A 17,453-nucleotide genomic window follows, 5' to 3' on the forward strand; every position below is an offset into this window, starting at 1 on the left:
TGGCGCCATGCGATGACGGACATCTTGGGCTGGAAGTGCTCCTTCAGTAGCTTCTTTAGATCTGCGTAGCTGACAGACTCTAATGGGACAGGTGCTGCAAGGTTCTCTGCAATTTTGAAGGTGTCTTGTCTGCAGACACAAAGCAGGGTGGCAGCCTTCAAGCTATCTTCCCTCACTTGGTTCACCTTGAGGTAGTTTTCCACCCTGGCTACGTAGGACTCCCACCGCTCTGGATGTGAGACGTCGAACTCCTAAAGCCTTCCAATCTTTGCCATCTTCAGGAGACGGGTCTATCAGCTAGCCTACCCCCGAATGCGCACTGGATTGGCGGGTAGCTGCCGAGTCAATGCCGTTCTGCCGCTCAGGACTCACTTGGGTAAGCTTACACTCTTCCTTTCCAGGCGATGTAAGGCGATCCCACCTTCGTCGCCAGTGTTGAGTCCTTGGCGAAAAGCAGACACGAGAAGCAGTTGTAGTTCTCAGGTTTTCTTTTATTCTGTGTTCAGCTTACAGGTGAAGGCTTCAGCAACGCCCAAAAGCTCCCAGCCTCTTATATAGGCAATTCCCGGGTCAATGTGTTACTTTTCCCGCGCCAGCACCCGCGCATGCGCACAGGCGCTGGCGACAGCCTGTCTGGTCCCGGGCAGCTTGCACCTGCCCGGGACTGCCTGCAAATGCCCCGAGCCCGTTTGCAAGGCTCGGGACATAACACTTTGTATCTGGTATAGAACATTTAATTTTATACATAAATGGTTTTCTTTGGATTGCCATTTTAGAAAGATTTCAGTGTACCCTTCAGAATGCTAAGAAAAAGGTTACACAATTAAACTTTGAAATAAAAAGCAGGAGAAAAGCTACAGTATAAAATATTGATGGGAAAAATACTGCAATATAAGATATGTAAGATCACCTCGTGCTGAAGTGCCTTAGCAAGTTTAAAAAATGTTTTCACTTTATAGCATAAGGATACCATTTTCTTTGTGTATCTAGGCCTTGATTTTCCCAGAATTCTTTCCTAAATCTGCTGTTTTTCTCTAAAGTGAGATTTCCTTTGAGCCAGATGCAGGTAATATCAGCGAAACATCCACATAGGACTTGTTTGTTTGACACATTTGACATGGTTTGCCAGGATGATTTTCTAAGATCCTCTTGACTTCCCAATCTAGCCTAGCATGCTTGGGTTTCTTGCTACTCTCATTTCAATGGCACTTTGACATAATCCATGTTAGTGATCATTCAAGGCAATGTATGTTGATCTTCAAGGAACTCAGTACTTATGAGGATATGGGCAAATTAATGAGAGTAGGAGAATGTGGAATGTCTTCTCAAGACATGGATTTTGAAGAGGAGCAGTTGATCCAAATTGCGCATGTAGGGATAGCTCAAGCCAAAATATAGCTCAGTATTTGAAATTAGCTGATGGATCTATATGTTTAATTCACTGCACAATGCTAATAAAATAAATATATTAGCAATAATTATTTAGCATACTACTGTGGGAAGTCAGCCCCCCCCAGAGAAGGAAATATTAAAAGGGCAGAAAAATATATTCCTCAAAGGATCTTAAAGAGGCAGAAAAGCATGCCCAGCTTTCTTAATAGCCCCAAGTCTCCCTCCCCCAGGCAGAGACCAGCTCTATACAAATACAGATGTAGGTGATCCAGAAAGGTTGGAAGCCCCCAGCTAGAAGATTAAGAAGACAAATAAACCTAAAATCTATATACCCCACCCAAAGTCTAAGACAGGACATAATAGGATTAACTCACAGATGCCAAAGGGCACACCCAGACTCAGGTCAGAATACATGACACAGGAAATACAAAGCCTCAAACAGGACAGGAAACAACTCCAAACAAAAGGCTCCAGAGGGTATAAAAACCCACTCCCTACATGTGCTATCTCTCTCTTCTTCCAAAGCCATCTTTCTGTCTGGTTCTCCTCTTCAATAAACTGCAATCTTCTTTCTAAAGCAGTCACCATGTTGTTTATCCCCAGCTTGGACTGAACCATGATGAAGACTTTTCCTTCAACACTACCATTTACGAATTATTGATTTTGGTGGATTTCTCTCTTTAAAAAAATAAACAAATAAAGTAAACAAAAGTCCCCCAAAAATTATATTAGAAGAGAGGGAGAAGGAGATGAAAAGAATTGCTGGAATTTGGAAAGAAGGCAAGGAACGGCTTTCCAAAGTATCAGAAGATGATTTTTACAGTGCATGGAACTTATTTCAGTGTGCATCCTATTGTTCAATGAAGACATCCTATTAACAAAATAGGCATATTTGCACCTTCAGCAAATTATTTCCCTTACAAAAGGGCACAAAACAACCTGTTATTTTTAGTGTCAATTGCTGCTGAACAATTCATTTAATCTCTTAACCACAGGCATGGAGTTTTTGTTAAACAAAGTGATATGCAGACTTTTGACCTAGAATAGGAAGGTTGCACTGTAGATAAATGAGTGACAAGTCAAATTCCTAGATGTGTGTTCTATAAAAAGTTATCCCAACCTGAAGTATTTTTTAAACCCATGTACTTCAGTAGTTGTGTGAAGATGAATGTCTTTATTGCCTCTGTTTTCTTCGTCTGGATTCTTACTGTCAGTTTACCTTTCCCACTTCCCCCCAAAATTAAAGTAGGTCCTAGGCCTGAGACAATAAGCAACTTCTTAACAGAGGTATCTGCTTGCTTTCTCTACACTGTTTTTAGTGTCCTACCTTTCTGATCTTTTTCAAATGTTTTTCCCCTTTTTTTTCTAGAGCTATCTGGATGCTTACTATAGTCAGGGAACAGTTTGGAAAAGAAGCTCAGCATCTTTGCTTAACAAGCTGGAATACATGCAGTCTTTTTTTAACCTGGAAGGAAATGGACAAATGACCTCAGAAACCTTTGAACTAATGAAACAGCCTCGGTGTGGCGTGCCTGATATGGCAGGGTATCGTTTTTTCCCCAGGAAAATTAAGTGGCCAGTGTTGGATTTAACATACAGGTAAAATGAATATATTTAACTTTGTTGTAATTGTACTAGACACTTTTGGAAAATATTGTTCCTGTGGTTCATATGAGTGGGGTTTCTTTTCCTTTTTTTTTGTTTGTTTGTTTGTTTGCTGACATTCAGAAATTTTTAATTGAATTTAAAAAAATCATGAGGCTGAAATGACAAAATGATAACCATTTATAGTTATGTTCTTAACCAAAATCAAAATTTGTGTGGAGTGGTTTTAGCCTAAATCGTTCTCATCAAGACACACCCAGAGTTATGGATGTGTTTTGAGAAGAACAGTCTCATACAGCACGAAGCCAAAATGTTTTAAACATAATTTTATTATTACTCCAATATTATACCGATATTTGCCTGATGCTTTTTTCTTTTGAGCTAATGCAGTTCAAAGGCCCCAACCACTTATAATGGTCAATTTCCCCATGTTGTGTATTTGTGTGTATGTATTTTCTTTGTTCAGAAGTAGAAACAAAGATAAACCAATCTATACAGTGTATTTATCTGTCTTGTACAATTAAATTAGTCCTATTTTGATTTGGATTAACATGGTGAGATTAATTTTTTCAAGAAAAAAATATTACAGAAAATGAATAAAAACCAAATGTTCCAAATATATTTCTGATCATTATCAACATTCTGCCATACATCTGCTCACATACACATAAAGGAAAATGTTTGTAGGTTATGGTATAATATAATAGCTAAGATGTTGTACTTGAATCAAGGAGAATCAAGTTAGAGTTCTCTCAAAGTAACACTGAGTTACACTGTGCCAAAAATTCATAGCCCAGGCTATTTTACAGGATTGTTATGGAAATAACATGTAAGCCTCTGCATGTAAGCCATCTTGAGTATTCAGAGGAAAACTTGTATATAAATGATGATTGGCATTTGCAATATGAACAGAATTGTGAACTATACCCTGGATCTGAGCTGGGAAGAAGTGGACCAAGCAATGCATGAAGCTTTTCAAGTATGGAGTGATGTCACCCCTCTTCATTTCACTAGGATCTTTAACGGCACTGCTGATATTATGATCTCTTTTGGATCCAAAGGTGATGTGAGGGCAAAACTGTAAGCTATTGTTGTCATGTTTATTCTAAAATTTGCGATACCACTTAGATGCCTAATTAATTAGCAGTTATTTTGGGTTGTTTATTTTGTAGAGCATGGAGACTTTGTTCCTTTTGATGGACCATTGGGTGAACTAGCTCATGCTTTCCCTCCTGGTGACAATATTGGAGGGGATGTCCACTTTGATGATGATGAAATATGGACTAGTGATTCTAGAGGTAACTGTAGATTTATATCTAGGTCTCCAGAAGTACTATCTTGCCTATATAAATCCATTCTATCAATTAATTAAGTTAATATGATACTCTGATCATGTCTATTTTCTCTAATCATTATACTGTCTTGAAAATTAAATGCTACAACTTTTGTATGCTATTTTCTGTAAAATATACACTTCTAGGCCTTCTTCCAAATGCATCTACTTTTATATACAAGTTTTGAGCAAAGAAATGAACTTAGTCCTCTTAAAGTTCTCTCCTTTAAGAGATTCTCCATTCACCTTAAATTATGAAGGCAAGTAAATGGTTGGGTAACCTTGACTGAGAATCTCCATAGACACTTGAATGTGAAGTTTACTCAAACATAAAAATAATGATGTGAGAGATAACCTTGTTTTTAGAACTGTTTGTGTGTGGTTAAAATATACTACTCTATAATATGTTCAGATCCCAGAGGGCATTCTGATGCACTATTGCTAACTTGATGGTTTTGTACTCTTTCCAGATTTTAATTTATTTGTGGTTGCAGCCCATGAGTTTGGCCACACACTGGGGCTGCAACACTCCAGTGACCCTGAAGCTTTGATGTACCCTCTTTACACTTACCGTGGCCTGAAAGACTTTGTTCTTCCTGAAGATGATGTAGAAGGCATCCAAGCTCTTTATGGTACTTATATGTTTATTCATTCTAAAATGGATAATGAAGAAGAGTGTATAAATTCAAAGGAGTGATTTGCCATAATGAAGCTTCCCTTCCAAAAGCACCTTTTGTTATGTGCTATGACAAAATGAAACAGTCTACATGTTCCAAACATCAGCATGGTTGCACCAATTGAGGCAACCAACTAATGTACATATAATACATATATAGAAGTGCTATTTATTGTGGTGGTTTGCTGAGCTACTCTTTGAGTGGCCTTACTCTGCCCACTTCTGGCAGTTAATTATTGGCAGATGGTAGGTTGGTAGAATGATGGGCATTATACATTATACAAGTACTGTGAAATGAATTCTAAATACTGTACATTCAAGGCAAAGGATATCATGAAAGATTCTTAATATTTGCAGGTCCAAAAAAGAGGGCAATCAGTCCTAAAACTCCACAGAGGTGTGACCCCAAATTCTCTGCAGACGCTGTTGCAGATATACATGGCGATAAAATCATATTCAAGGACATGTAAGATGATGGTCAAAGTATCTAGCTATTCTTCTGAACACAGTCATTAGGATTATAAATAACTAATCATCATTAAATAATAAGGGACACAATGATAACTTCAGTAATACTTTGTAAATTTTTGGCTCTCCTATATTATCCCCTCTCTGTCCTTAAGTACAGTGACATCTAAGAAAGTTAAACATCCTTTTTTTTTCCTTTCTCTTAACATGGCTTGAGTGTCAAATTGGAGTTAATGCTAACTTTGGTATTTTCAAAACAAGCCAATAATCTACTATGACAATGTTGTAGGCTTGCATAAACAATCTATAATTAACATTAAGCCTATCTGAGATTGTACTTTTAATGGAATAAAACTTTTTCCTCTCTTACTGTAGATAGTTAATGAAATACATACTGTAGACAGAGCATGCAAGGCTAAGACTTGACTTGGTTCTTTCACCTCAAGTGACGCAAGGGTTTAGCTTGCTTTTGTATTGGGACACTGGCTATAATTAGCCCTGCGGGGGTTCAACTGCAAGGAGGGGCCGGGACAGTTAATTTTTAAAAAGAAATTGGGAAATGAATTTTAAATTAATTAAATGATTTTACTGCTAAATCTCTATTGTCACCTCCACATCTTTCCTCAAGCCTATCGCATTTACACATATGATCATTAGTATCCATTTATATTTCAACTGTTTACAAGGTTTAATATAGATGAAGATATTTGAGCAAATAAATAAATAGTATTTCATACCAAAGGAAGCAACTGGATCAAGCAAAGATAAGAGGCACAGTGTAGTGTGTTAGCAGTCTCAGTAGTGGACCATAGAAGATGGAAATATATTTAGTTCAGCTTTATGAAACAGGCCAACCAAAAAATAGACTCTACAGGAAACTAAAAACTACTTTTAGTTTAAAAGTTTAGATTGGCTGCAATAACATACTCATGTAAGTGTGATTGTGGTTCCCCTCCTCTCTCTTTTATATTCATGCAAATTAGATGGATGTCTATATGAGATGTTTTTCAAATCCTCCTTCATCATTGGGACTTAAGCAATGTTTCCCTTTTTGCTCTTCTGGTAATATATTTTTCCTTTCTTCCTCTCTCCTCTCAAGGCTATCCTCTATATCAGTGGTGGCATACCTATGGCACGCGTGCCAGAGGCGGCACCCAGAGCCCTCTCTGTGGGTACGCGCGCCATGCCCTGGAGATGGCAACCACCCTCTTCAACCAGCCTTCTGCTAACTCGCTGAGGTCTGATGCATCCCAGCACCCATGCACTCGCTGGCCTCTGTGTGCGGGGGCTGATGGTGTCAGGCAGCAGCCGCCCCGGCCCCTGCCTTGCCTAGGCACTCCTTCCCTGCCTCACCTTGCCTCGCCTCAGCCCACAGGACGAGCCTCCTGCCCACCACCCCATCTGCCAGAGACCCCCTGAATCTCCCCCAACCCTGCCCAGCCCCCACAGGCATCCCTCCCCAGGAGCAACATTGAGCTGGCCACGCCCACTCTGGCCACGCCCACCCATCTGCCATGACCACCGTAGCCACACCCAGCTGGCCATGGCCACCCAGCGGGCCACATCCACCCGGTACCCAGCGATACATAAGTGGGTTTCGGATTGCAGTTTGGGCACTCAGTCTCTAAAAGGTTCATCATCACTTCTCTATATTCTCTACATCTGTCGTACAACAGATTTGCATTATTGTTCAGAATAATGTCCAAGTGCAGACTTTGATTTCTGTTGGTGATTTGGGAATGCACCTAATACTATGCCACAATTTTTCTGCTTTTTTCTCTTACTTAGATTTGTGTGGCATCATAATTATCAGGTGATTCATGAAGGTTGGATGGTTATTGGTTCTGTTTGGCCAGAACTTCCAAACTTCCAAGTTGATGCAGCTTATTATTCTCCAGAGAAGGACCTTTTCTTCATATTTCGAGGTGAATATTGTTTTGCCCTGCATCCTTGCTTGCTTTCTTTCATCAGTTTTTTACTAAGAAGGACCAACGTACACAATGTTGTTCTTACTTATTTTGTTCAAATAATAACTTTCTAAAGATCTAGAATTATTGTTATTGGTTAATGTTCATATTATGGAATCTTGGTGCTCTCTGCACTTGTTTGTTTCCTTGCAGATGTTTTAGTACCCAACTAGGTAACATCTTCAGTGCTGAAGACATTACCTACTTGGATAATGAAACATCTGCAGAAAAACTAACAAGCATGGAGGATTCCATAGTTCAACCCTTAGGTAGAAATATTATCTCATTAATATGTATACTATCCTACACAATTAATATATATGCTATCTTTAGGGGAAAACATATAATTATTTGCATCATATCTTGCAAAAGACACCAGCTAAGAACCTCATGGTACAAGACAGTTACTACTGTGCACAAATATTTTTGAAGTGCAAGATTGAGGGAGATTACAAAAATGGGTTCATGTAGTATAGGATTTCTATCCCTCATATATAGGAAGAATAGAGGTTTATGAGTGTCAATTGGAAGAATCACTACATTACAAGACCCTGACAAAATAAGTTTGCAGCTTGATGCATTGTTAATCCATACTCCAATTTTCCTTTCTGGCAAATACTCAAGTCAAAAATTTAAAAAAGCAAAAGCAGGTTTGGTATACTAATTTTAAATATAAATTAAAATGAAGTACAATCAAAAGTACTAAATCATTTATCAGTTGAGAGCCTGGCACAAGAGTTCATGCATTTTTCATATGAAAGAGTGAAACCAAACACAATTGTGAAAGGAGTGCACTTCACAGTATAGGAGCATTGCAGATCTTCTTCCACTTGCTTGGAAGATGTACCTGACAATGGAAGCATCTTTAAAAGGGCCTCTGCTAAGATCTTAACAGCAGAATGGTTTGTTCAGGGAGAGATGGTCCCTTGGATCATCTGACCCCAAGGTATTTAAAACATTAAAGATAAGAACCAACTTTTTAATATAATTATATTACTTATTGCTATACTATGAAGCAGATCCCCGTCTATTTTAGCTTTAGCATTAATTATCATGTCAATGTATCATTTGCTTCCACAAACGGTAACAGGGAAGATGTATTGGGCTCTGAAGGACTACAAGATACTCAGTGGTTATCCCCAGAAACTATATGATCTTGGATTCCCAAGCTATGTACAGAGGATAGATGCTGCTTTTTATGATGTAAAGTCCAGGAAGACAAAATTTTTCACTAGAGACCAGTTATGGAGGTAGGTAATAAGTGGTTGAGCAAGTGGTTTAGCTGAACCACTCTTACGTCCACACTATAATAAAACTAAATAAACATTTTCCAGAAACACTTTGAAAAACAGTCTTGAAACCCACAAAATACAGTTTCTCTATCCTGATGGCATAATGTATTTACACTGTTACATATTACTCATGATGCTGTGGTTAATATGGAGTTCAGATCTCTCCCTAGATCTTTTGCAATGCAAAATGATCTATTCTGTTGGTTACGTTTTTTTCTCCTTTCTGCATTTTACATCAAGATGGTCTGTTTTAAAATCTTCACCCAGGTTTCTTTTCCTATCAAAAAGATATGAATACTGTTCCATGATGTAGTTGGGTGACAGATAAGCCATGGCAGTCTAAACCTTGTTGAATGATCCCAATACCACTGATCATTGCATAGACCAGCAGAAGCTGTGTGACTTATGCAGGATCTGTTGCTGATTGCTTGGTCCTTCTCTAATGATATTAAAATATTTTCCCCCAAGTTTTCATCAACTACATACCAGCAAAGATACGACTCTTATACTCTGTATAATCAAGTGAAAAACCCTTTTGGGGAGGCTAAGCCAATATTTTCCACAGTCTGCCTATATTACTTATTCATAGTCATATCGCCAAGCCTTTACTCAAACTGATGTCAATTCAGATCACTCATTCTCAATTGTCAAATGTGTCATGGTATGATTTACTGAAAGATAGAGTTGAAAGAGCCATTACATAGCTCTCTATTAGTTTGACTTACAATATTAGATATATGTATATGTAACTAAAAGAAATCTCTGATGACAAATTCATCTTAATTAGAATATAGAATTTTTCAGTACTGGATCTATATGCACATACATATTATATACTCACATTTCTCTTCCATATTCCCACAAGTCCATCCATGGAGTTCAACTTAAGAGCCTGGCAACCCTATTTCAAAGACATAATTCTAAATATTTTGCTTTAGTAGTGATACTCAAAACTGATCACAGCTTTGATTGCCCTTGATTGACTTTGAAACACAATTGATCCAGAACTCAGTGGCTCAAGTAGTTATGGAGGTACCTTGTGGCACCTATTTAACATCTTTACTCTGGGAGCTGCATTGGTTGCCAGTTGGGACCAAAATGCAATTCAAGGTGCTTCTTGTCACGTTTGAAGCACCACATAGTCCAAATCCTGAAGATATAGGTAGTTTTTGCCTTATGTACCTACAACTGAAAACAGAATTTCCATTGCTAAGCAAAGTTAAGTAAATCATGCTCAGGTTTATAAACTTTTTTTTTTTTTGCAATGATTGTTAAGCAAATCACTATAGTTAAGTGATTCAATGCGGTTGTTAATCCAATCTGGGTTTTCCCTTTGACTTTGCTTGTTGAAAACCAGCTGGGAAAGTCACCAGTGGTGATCACATGATCCTAGAATGCAGCAAGCATCATAAATATGGCTGCTGGTTACCAAGCGGCCATATTTTGATCACATGATCTTGGGCATGGGTATCAAACTCAACCGTGTCACGTGACGTATCGTGACGTATCATGATGTATTGCAACGTTTTTTGCCTTTGTGGAGCCGGGGTGGGTGTGGCCTGCACATGATGCATCCAGCCCATGGGCTGCCAGTTTGACACTCCTGACCTTGGGGACGTTGCAACAGTCATTATTGCAAAGTGTAATTCAGTTTTTTTCAGTGCCATTGCAATTTCAAACAGTCAATAAATGAATAGTTTTATTTATTTATTTATTTATCAAATGTATTGAGTAACAGGGTAACTCTGGGTGGGTTGAAACTTCTGCTCACTTAATAATTCCCAGTAAAATGGACTCCTCATATGCCCCACTCAGGGACCACAGATGCAGAATTTCTCAGTTGCCATCCCCTCCTGTAGAACTGCATTTGTTCCTCCCAACGTTTGATCGGTCTCTTGCCTTCTGGCCTTCAAGAAATTAATAAAAGTATGGGTGTTTCACCAAGTCATGAGGATGAATTAACTATTCTTCTGTGTATCTCTCACACTTTTATGCTATTTTCATGGATGATTTGGATTTTAAATTTGATTTGCATTGTTTTCACTCCCAGTTATACACAAGGGAGTTATACAATCAGCCAGCTAATTGGAGCAGCCCATAACCCATGTAAATCAAGAAACAAATTAGCACCCTTAAACAGCTTGAGAATGAACCACAAAGCCTTCCTAAAAGCAATAAAAAACCCTTTTTCTATATTCCTGGAAATTTCATGAGGGAGTCTGCAAACAAATGTAAATAACATTAGTTTTGGGGCAGACTGAACAATGAGTAAGAAGTGAGGTTATAAGATTTGCACACTAAGCACAAGAGAGTTTAATGAAATAAAGGGCTGTAAAATGTGGCTTATGGATTCGATTGCAGAGTTAGAACATACACAGAATTATTCCACGTAAGAAATATATTTGTTTGTTTGTTTGTTTATTAAATCTATATGGCTTCCCATTTCTGATATATAATTCGGGGAGGGGGCTAACAATTAAAAAAGCAACATCAATAAATAGTTCATATATCTTTCCTCTATCAATACTGAAGGCAAGACTTTGATCCCACTAAAGTGAATGCTGTTTGCATATTGTATAAAGATAATTGGAAAATATTGAAAGACTATGAAAAAAGACTTGGCACAGTAAGATGGTCTGATTAGATACTATAAATCTTAGCTTCAGCTTTCTCCCATTCTGAGTTTCCTGCTAGTTTCTTATTATTATTCATTTTGGGCTACAGCTATGATGAGAGATTTCATTCTATGGACCACGGCTATCCCAAAAAAATAATGGAGGAATTTCATGGAATTATACATAAGGTGGATGCGGCATATCAGCAGAATGGTAAACATTTCCATTGTTATCTTATTGTGTGAAATGGAAGTTTTATTTGATGTGGATGCCATATTGTTACCAATGTTATTTAAAAAGTCACAAAAATGTTTTCAATACAGAATTTCTCAGCCATATTCGTTAAACATCCAGCTTAATCCTTCTTTCCTTCCTTCCTTCCTTCCTTCCTTCCTTCCTTCCTTCCTTCCTTCCTTCCTTCCTTCCTTCCTTCCTTCCTTCTCTCCCATCCTCTCTTTCACTGATACACTTGAACTGAAGTTTGTCATAGAGAAAAAAATGCACCCTTTGGATTCTCTCAAAAGAATTTCTTAAAAAGAAAGGCCTTCCTCTCTAGTTGTTATTACCAACCATTTTTGCTTTTCTAGCATTCATCCAATCATGTGGGTTATTCCTTGGCAAAATGGTCACCAATGTTTTTTGTATTGGGCAGCACGTGTGCCATTTTGAGATATGAGGACTACGGTAATCGCATTTGGCAAATAGTATTCCTGATGACCACTAGTTATAAAGATATAGGAAACATGTCTGATGTCATAAAGTAGCTGAATAGTTTTTTTTTTTGCAGAATACTGATAATCTTACTGTCAATGAGTTACAATAGGGTTTTGGAAGGATAGTATGGAGAGTTTCTTGACTGATAAAATGTCTACTATGGGGATATGACCAGTTTCAATACACTGAATTTCCACAATGTTACCATATGCCAGTTTTACTACTGCTATTGCTGTTGTTGTTTTGAACAAGTGGATAACCCACCCCCAATTGTCTTCAATTTCTAAGAAAATTGATTAACATCCATTTCTGAGGCATTTTTAGAGATAAAAAATTATACCAGAGGCCAGTGCCTTGCTTTGTGGTATGCCAATTATGCTGAAGGCCTGTGCTTTGCTTTGTGGTTTGCTAACTTTCCAATATTACACTGAAATATTTTTCAAATTTGAAAATTAATATATGTGAGGAAACCTACTGGTTTAACAGATGTGTTGGTAGCTCCCATGATAAAAGTAAACTTGAGTTACTACCCTAATTGAGCCCTGCAATTATAATAATAAGTTATGATAGTTGTATGACCGTTTTGTGGCAGTCGTTAAGTGAATGCCACGATCGTTAACCCATTGTTTGCTGTGAAGTAGTTTTTGCCAGAAACTGAAAGTAAACTCTGGTTTCCAACAAAGCGGACATAAAATATGTGATTGCAGATGGCCATAACTATGGGTCGGTTGCTGAGCACACAAAATGCAGTCACATGGGCAGGATGAGATGGACTTTGATACCAGGTAATAAGTAGCTTTTTGTCCATTGCTAAGTGACTGTTTATAAGTCAAGGACTATCTGTAATCATTTCTGTCTTAGTTTATTCTCTTCCTTACAGACCCTTTCAGTTTTGATGGATGTAACATCTGCAAATTCTAGAAACATTCAAGAAGAAGATGCCAATCATCTTTAGGACTACAGCTTCTAATTAATTTCTTTTCTTGCAGATTCCATTTATTTCTTCTGTGGCTCATTCCAATTTGAGTACAGCATTTCACACAAAGAAGTCATCCTCACTATGCCAGCAAATTCTGTATTAGGCTGTTAAACAACAAGGAATTTTATCATCTTGGAAGCAGGATTGATTGAAAATATTAAAGATGACATGGGGAACTTGATGAATGTTTACATTGATTATGTCTGTTCTGTATGGATCAGCCAATCCACTCAGTTGTTTTTTCTTCCCCTAACTGTGGAAACCAGAAAAATGTTCTTTTATTTTTATCTTCAGTTGAAGAAATAGAACTGTTTTCAATATATATGTAAAATTGTTTGTAAATTCTAACAGAGAAAACAGATATTCTGAGAGTTTTTCTTAGCATCTCACTGAATCACAAATATGGATTAATCATATAGAATTTTTTAAATCAAAACTAGCTCTTTGAACTGCATCCAGAATTCTTATTGGCAGTCAATAATGGCCTGTAAAACAGACGTAAAGTATTCGTAGTGATGAATAATGACCTATGATTACATGGATTTAAAGCAGGATTAAGTAATCCAAGAGAGAAAAAATGTACAGTATTGTGTTTGATGCAGAGGTGCTGTGCCACCAACCAAGCATTTATTATTAAGTTTCTGTTGATGCTCTATTTTTATTCCCTGCAAAAGAAACTTTTGTTTTTGTTTCTTATGTTAAGTAGGCTTGAAAATTTATTTTGATTATCTCTTTGTGGGTTTATTGAGCATCTTTTATTGTTTAAGATAAAGGAAAGTGCTCTTTCTGGCACTGAAGCTTTGTTTTGTTGTCACTGCTATATGCTATATGCAAGGTGTCAGCCCCAGGCCAAGAAATCAACTTCATAGGAAGGTTAAAACTACTTTTATAGATATTGGCCATAATAGCAGAATCTTTTAAGTCTGTTTGTGCTATACCTCCCACCCACCACGTACCCCTTATACTCTGGTGAATCAAGCATCTGTATCTGATGCTTCTAAATATTGCCTCATTTCTCAGGATTTAAAATAAGTTTCAGATGCCTTTGATTAGATAGCAGTTCTTCCATACTTCCATCAAACTCATCTCTTTTCCTACTCTCTACACACAGACCAAATGGGGTACAGAACACGCTCTGCCCATTTGTATCTGTGTCACACATGAAAAAGACATGCAGATGATGGACTTACAAAATAGGCAAAGCTTCTATCATGTTGCCACCTTGTCTTTTCTGAGTACTATTGTGCTAAAATGTGAGAAAGGAAGGGAGGGAGGGAGGGAGGGAGGGAGAGGAGGAAGGAAGGAAGGAAGGAAGGAAGGAAGGAAGGAAGGAAGGAAGGAAGGAAGGAAGGAAGGAAGGAAGGAAGGAAGGAAGGAAGGAAGGAAGGAAGGAAGGAAGGAAGATTTTTGATGCTCCTTGCCAGCTTCTCACAAGAAAACTCAGTGGGAAACCTGATAGGTAGTTGGAAGTCACTTTTATTTCCAATGCTTTTTTGTCCACTTATAGTCATTTTGTTTTTTCTGTTTAGATAAGGAAATACTTCTGAAACATTGAACCAACGGGGCATGGGTCGTCTAGTTTTTTATAAAAGTCTTCTAATGCCACCCCACCTCTGTGTACACAGGGAGGGGAAATGTAGATACTGGCTACCATGATTATACAAGTGATTTCCCTGTCTAACTGCCGCTCCTTTCTAGTGGTGAAACCGAAAAATTAATGTCATGAGTAATTCTTTCTACCCACCTCCTACTGTTTATGTTCTTTGGTGGAATTAATTGTAATGCTTCTATTATCCTAATAATTGATTGAACTTTAATCAGTAGGATTTCCTGTCAGACGATTATTGTTGTCTACAATCTAGGCTATTTTTGGAAGCATGGCTGGAAGCAAAACACATACTGAAAAGTCGCTTAGTAGGTAATACTGGGGAGTAATTAGTTCACGATGCAATAGAAGAATTGTGATAGATATGCAACAAAGGTGAAAATTAAAGTTTCCGTTGAGTCATTTCGGCTCCTGGCACCTTTTTAGACATCTTGGTAACATTTTCTTGGCTACCGAATACAAGTGATTTGCTACTCTTTGTCTTGCAAGACATTTTTCAGCCTAGCCTAGAACTATTAGATTTCTTGAACACCTTCTTTCAAAATACTAACCTGGCCTGACCCTTCAGTGCAGAGGTGTCAAACTGCCGGCCCGTGGACTGGACGCATCATGTAGAAGCTGCACTCACCCCAATGCCGGCAATGGCAAAACCGGCCCGATACGTTGCGCGATGTCATGTGACGTTGCGAGTTTGTCATGCCTGCTTCAGTGCATCCAGTCAAGATGTCAGCCCTGCTTGGTAGACCAGTGGTACCTTGATACCTATCATAAATTGCTTCCAAGAGGCATGATGAGTACCAAAAACGATGAGTACCAAACACATTTTTCCCATAAGGAATAGTGTAGTGAGCCACAAGGCAGCCAACATTGACAAGTTAATAATAATTATTCAAATTCAGTCAGGATGCTGCAATAATAATAATAATAATAATAATAATAATAATAATAATAATAATAAAGTTAGAAGGGACCTTGGAGGTCATCTAGTCCAACCCCTGCTCAGGCAGGAAACCCTATACCATTTCAGACAAATAGCTGCCCAGTCTCTTCTTAAAAACTTCCAGTGTTGGAGCATTCACAGCTTCTAGAGACAGGTTGTTCCACTGATTAATTGTTCTAACTGTCAGGAAATTTCTCCTTAATTCTAGGTTGCTTCTCTCCTTGATTAGTTTCCACCCATTGCCTCTTGTCCTGCCCTCAGATGCTTTGGGAATAGCTTGACTCCCTCTTCTTTGGGCAGCCCCTGAGATATTGGAACACTGCTATCATGTCCCCCCCTCGTCCTTCTCTTCATTAAACTAGGCATACCCAATTCCAGCAACCGTTCCTTATATATTTTACCCTCCAGTCCCCTGATCATCTTTGTTGCCCTTCACTGCACTCTTTCCAAGTCTCAACATCTTTTTTACATTGTGGTGACCAAAACTGGAAGCCGTATTCCAAGTGTGGCCTTATTAAGGTGTTGTAAAGTGGTATTAACACTTCACGTGATCTTGATTCTGTCCTTCTGTTAATGCAGCCTAGCACTGTGTTGGTTTTTTGGGCAGCTGCAGCACACTGCTGGCTCATATTTAAGTGATTGTTCTAGTTTGTATACTGAATACCAAACAAATGATGAGTACCAAAACAAAATGCTTGCGTCAAAATGTGTTGAGTGTCGAATTCAAAGCAGTTGAATACCAAGGTACCACTGTAATGGCTATAGTGTTAGAGTCTTCAAGTCTGAATGTGCTTCCCATTCCCTCACTTTATATTCGTGTGAATAGGGAGGAGTTTTTCTTAGACATTTAGGCAAGTTAGTCTCTTGGCCTGGGTTTAAGTCCTGCTTATATGACTCCTGCTGATAGCTGCTCTTTCTCCTGTCCTTCACAGTCTTCTCTATGCCCTGTACACCAGACAAGGTCATCCATGGATTACTGCTTGCTGAAGCATGCAAGGAAACCATACTAATGAATAAGGCTAACTATGTCAAGTTTTTGTTTGCAAATAATAGTGTTATTATACTATATTTGTAGAAATATCACCCAGATTTTAAATCCCATACATTTTTATTTGGGAATGAATTCAACTGAACTAGCTGGGAATTATTTCTGAATAGATGGGCAAATATTTGGAGTAAAAATTGTTGGATCTCTTCCCATATAGCAAGATTGATCAACTTGATGATCAAGTGCCACATATTAAACCCAGTCTGATTGCTGTGATCCCAAGAGCTCCTTATGATTACAGCTACCTAAAGTTGGGATGGGATGGGGTTTCTTGTTGATTTGATGCGAGAAATATACACAAAACTAAATATTCAATATATTTGTTGTCTTCCCATTCTTCTGCTTGCCTCAAACTTGTCAGGCATAATTATTTTTCCTAGTCCATCATCTATTTGTACTGTATGCCCCAAATCAATGCATATCTGATTGCAGACCATTGCTTCAAGCATTGTTCCCTGCTTGAGCGGGGTGGGGGGGTTGGACTAGAAGACCTCTAAGGTCCCTTCCAACTCTGCTATTCTGTTATTCAGTACAATATGCACACTGCTTTTCAGGCCTTTGTCAGACAAAGGAATTGCTCTCCTCCCCCCTCCGCAAAGGTCAATAAAAGGGCAATAAAAGATCCATTGCATTATTGCAAAGTCATCAGAAGTAGAAACCTCAGCTTTTTCCACAACACCTGGAAATATGCTGAGACCATGCTTATTTAAAGCCACAAGGCTGAAGCCATCCATGGGACAACAGAAGATTCCCCCAAGCCAAGCCAAGCCTTTTTGAGGAGAAAAAAGGGTGGGGGGGGGAGACCAGAGTAAGAATGT

The 17,453-nt window shown here is 38.4% G+C and overlaps 1 protein-coding gene across 1 annotated transcript; it reads left to right on the plus strand.

The window, feature by feature from the left end:
* Positions 1–1,284: 1,284 nt before the first annotated feature.
* Positions 1,285–11,593, plus strand: LOC120313880 (collagenase 3-like). Its single transcript, XM_039356260.1, has 9 exons — positions 1,285–1,371; positions 2,762–2,991; positions 3,910–4,058; positions 4,170–4,295; positions 4,801–4,962; positions 5,364–5,472; positions 7,263–7,399; positions 8,532–8,691; positions 11,458–11,593. The coding sequence occupies exons 1-9, from the start codon at positions 1,285–1,287 to the stop codon at positions 11,591–11,593; spliced, it is 1,296 nt and encodes a 431-aa protein (XP_039212194.1).
* Positions 11,594–17,453: the final 5,860 nt, after the last annotated feature.

The sequence above is a fragment of the Crotalus tigris genome, unplaced genomic scaffold (genome assembly GCF_016545835.1).
Source record: "Crotalus tigris isolate CLP2741 ecotype Arizona unplaced genomic scaffold, ASM1654583v1 scf7180000018809.685583, whole genome shotgun sequence".
Lineage (NCBI taxonomy): Eukaryota > Metazoa > Chordata > Lepidosauria > Squamata > Viperidae > Crotalus > Crotalus tigris.

Coding starts and splice junctions, on each gene's coding strand:
- LOC120313880 (XM_039356260.1), top strand. CDS start 1,285: ATGGGCAAATTAATGAGAGTAGGAGAATGTGGAATGTCTTCTCAAGAC. Junction 4,963..5,363: donor AGGCATCCAAGCTCTTTATG/GTACTTATATGT, acceptor TAATATTTGCAG/GTCCAAAAAAGAGGGCAATC. Junction 7,400..8,531: donor CCTTTTCTTCATATTTCGAG/GTGAATATTGTT, acceptor AAACGGTAACAG/GGAAGATGTATTGGGCTCTG.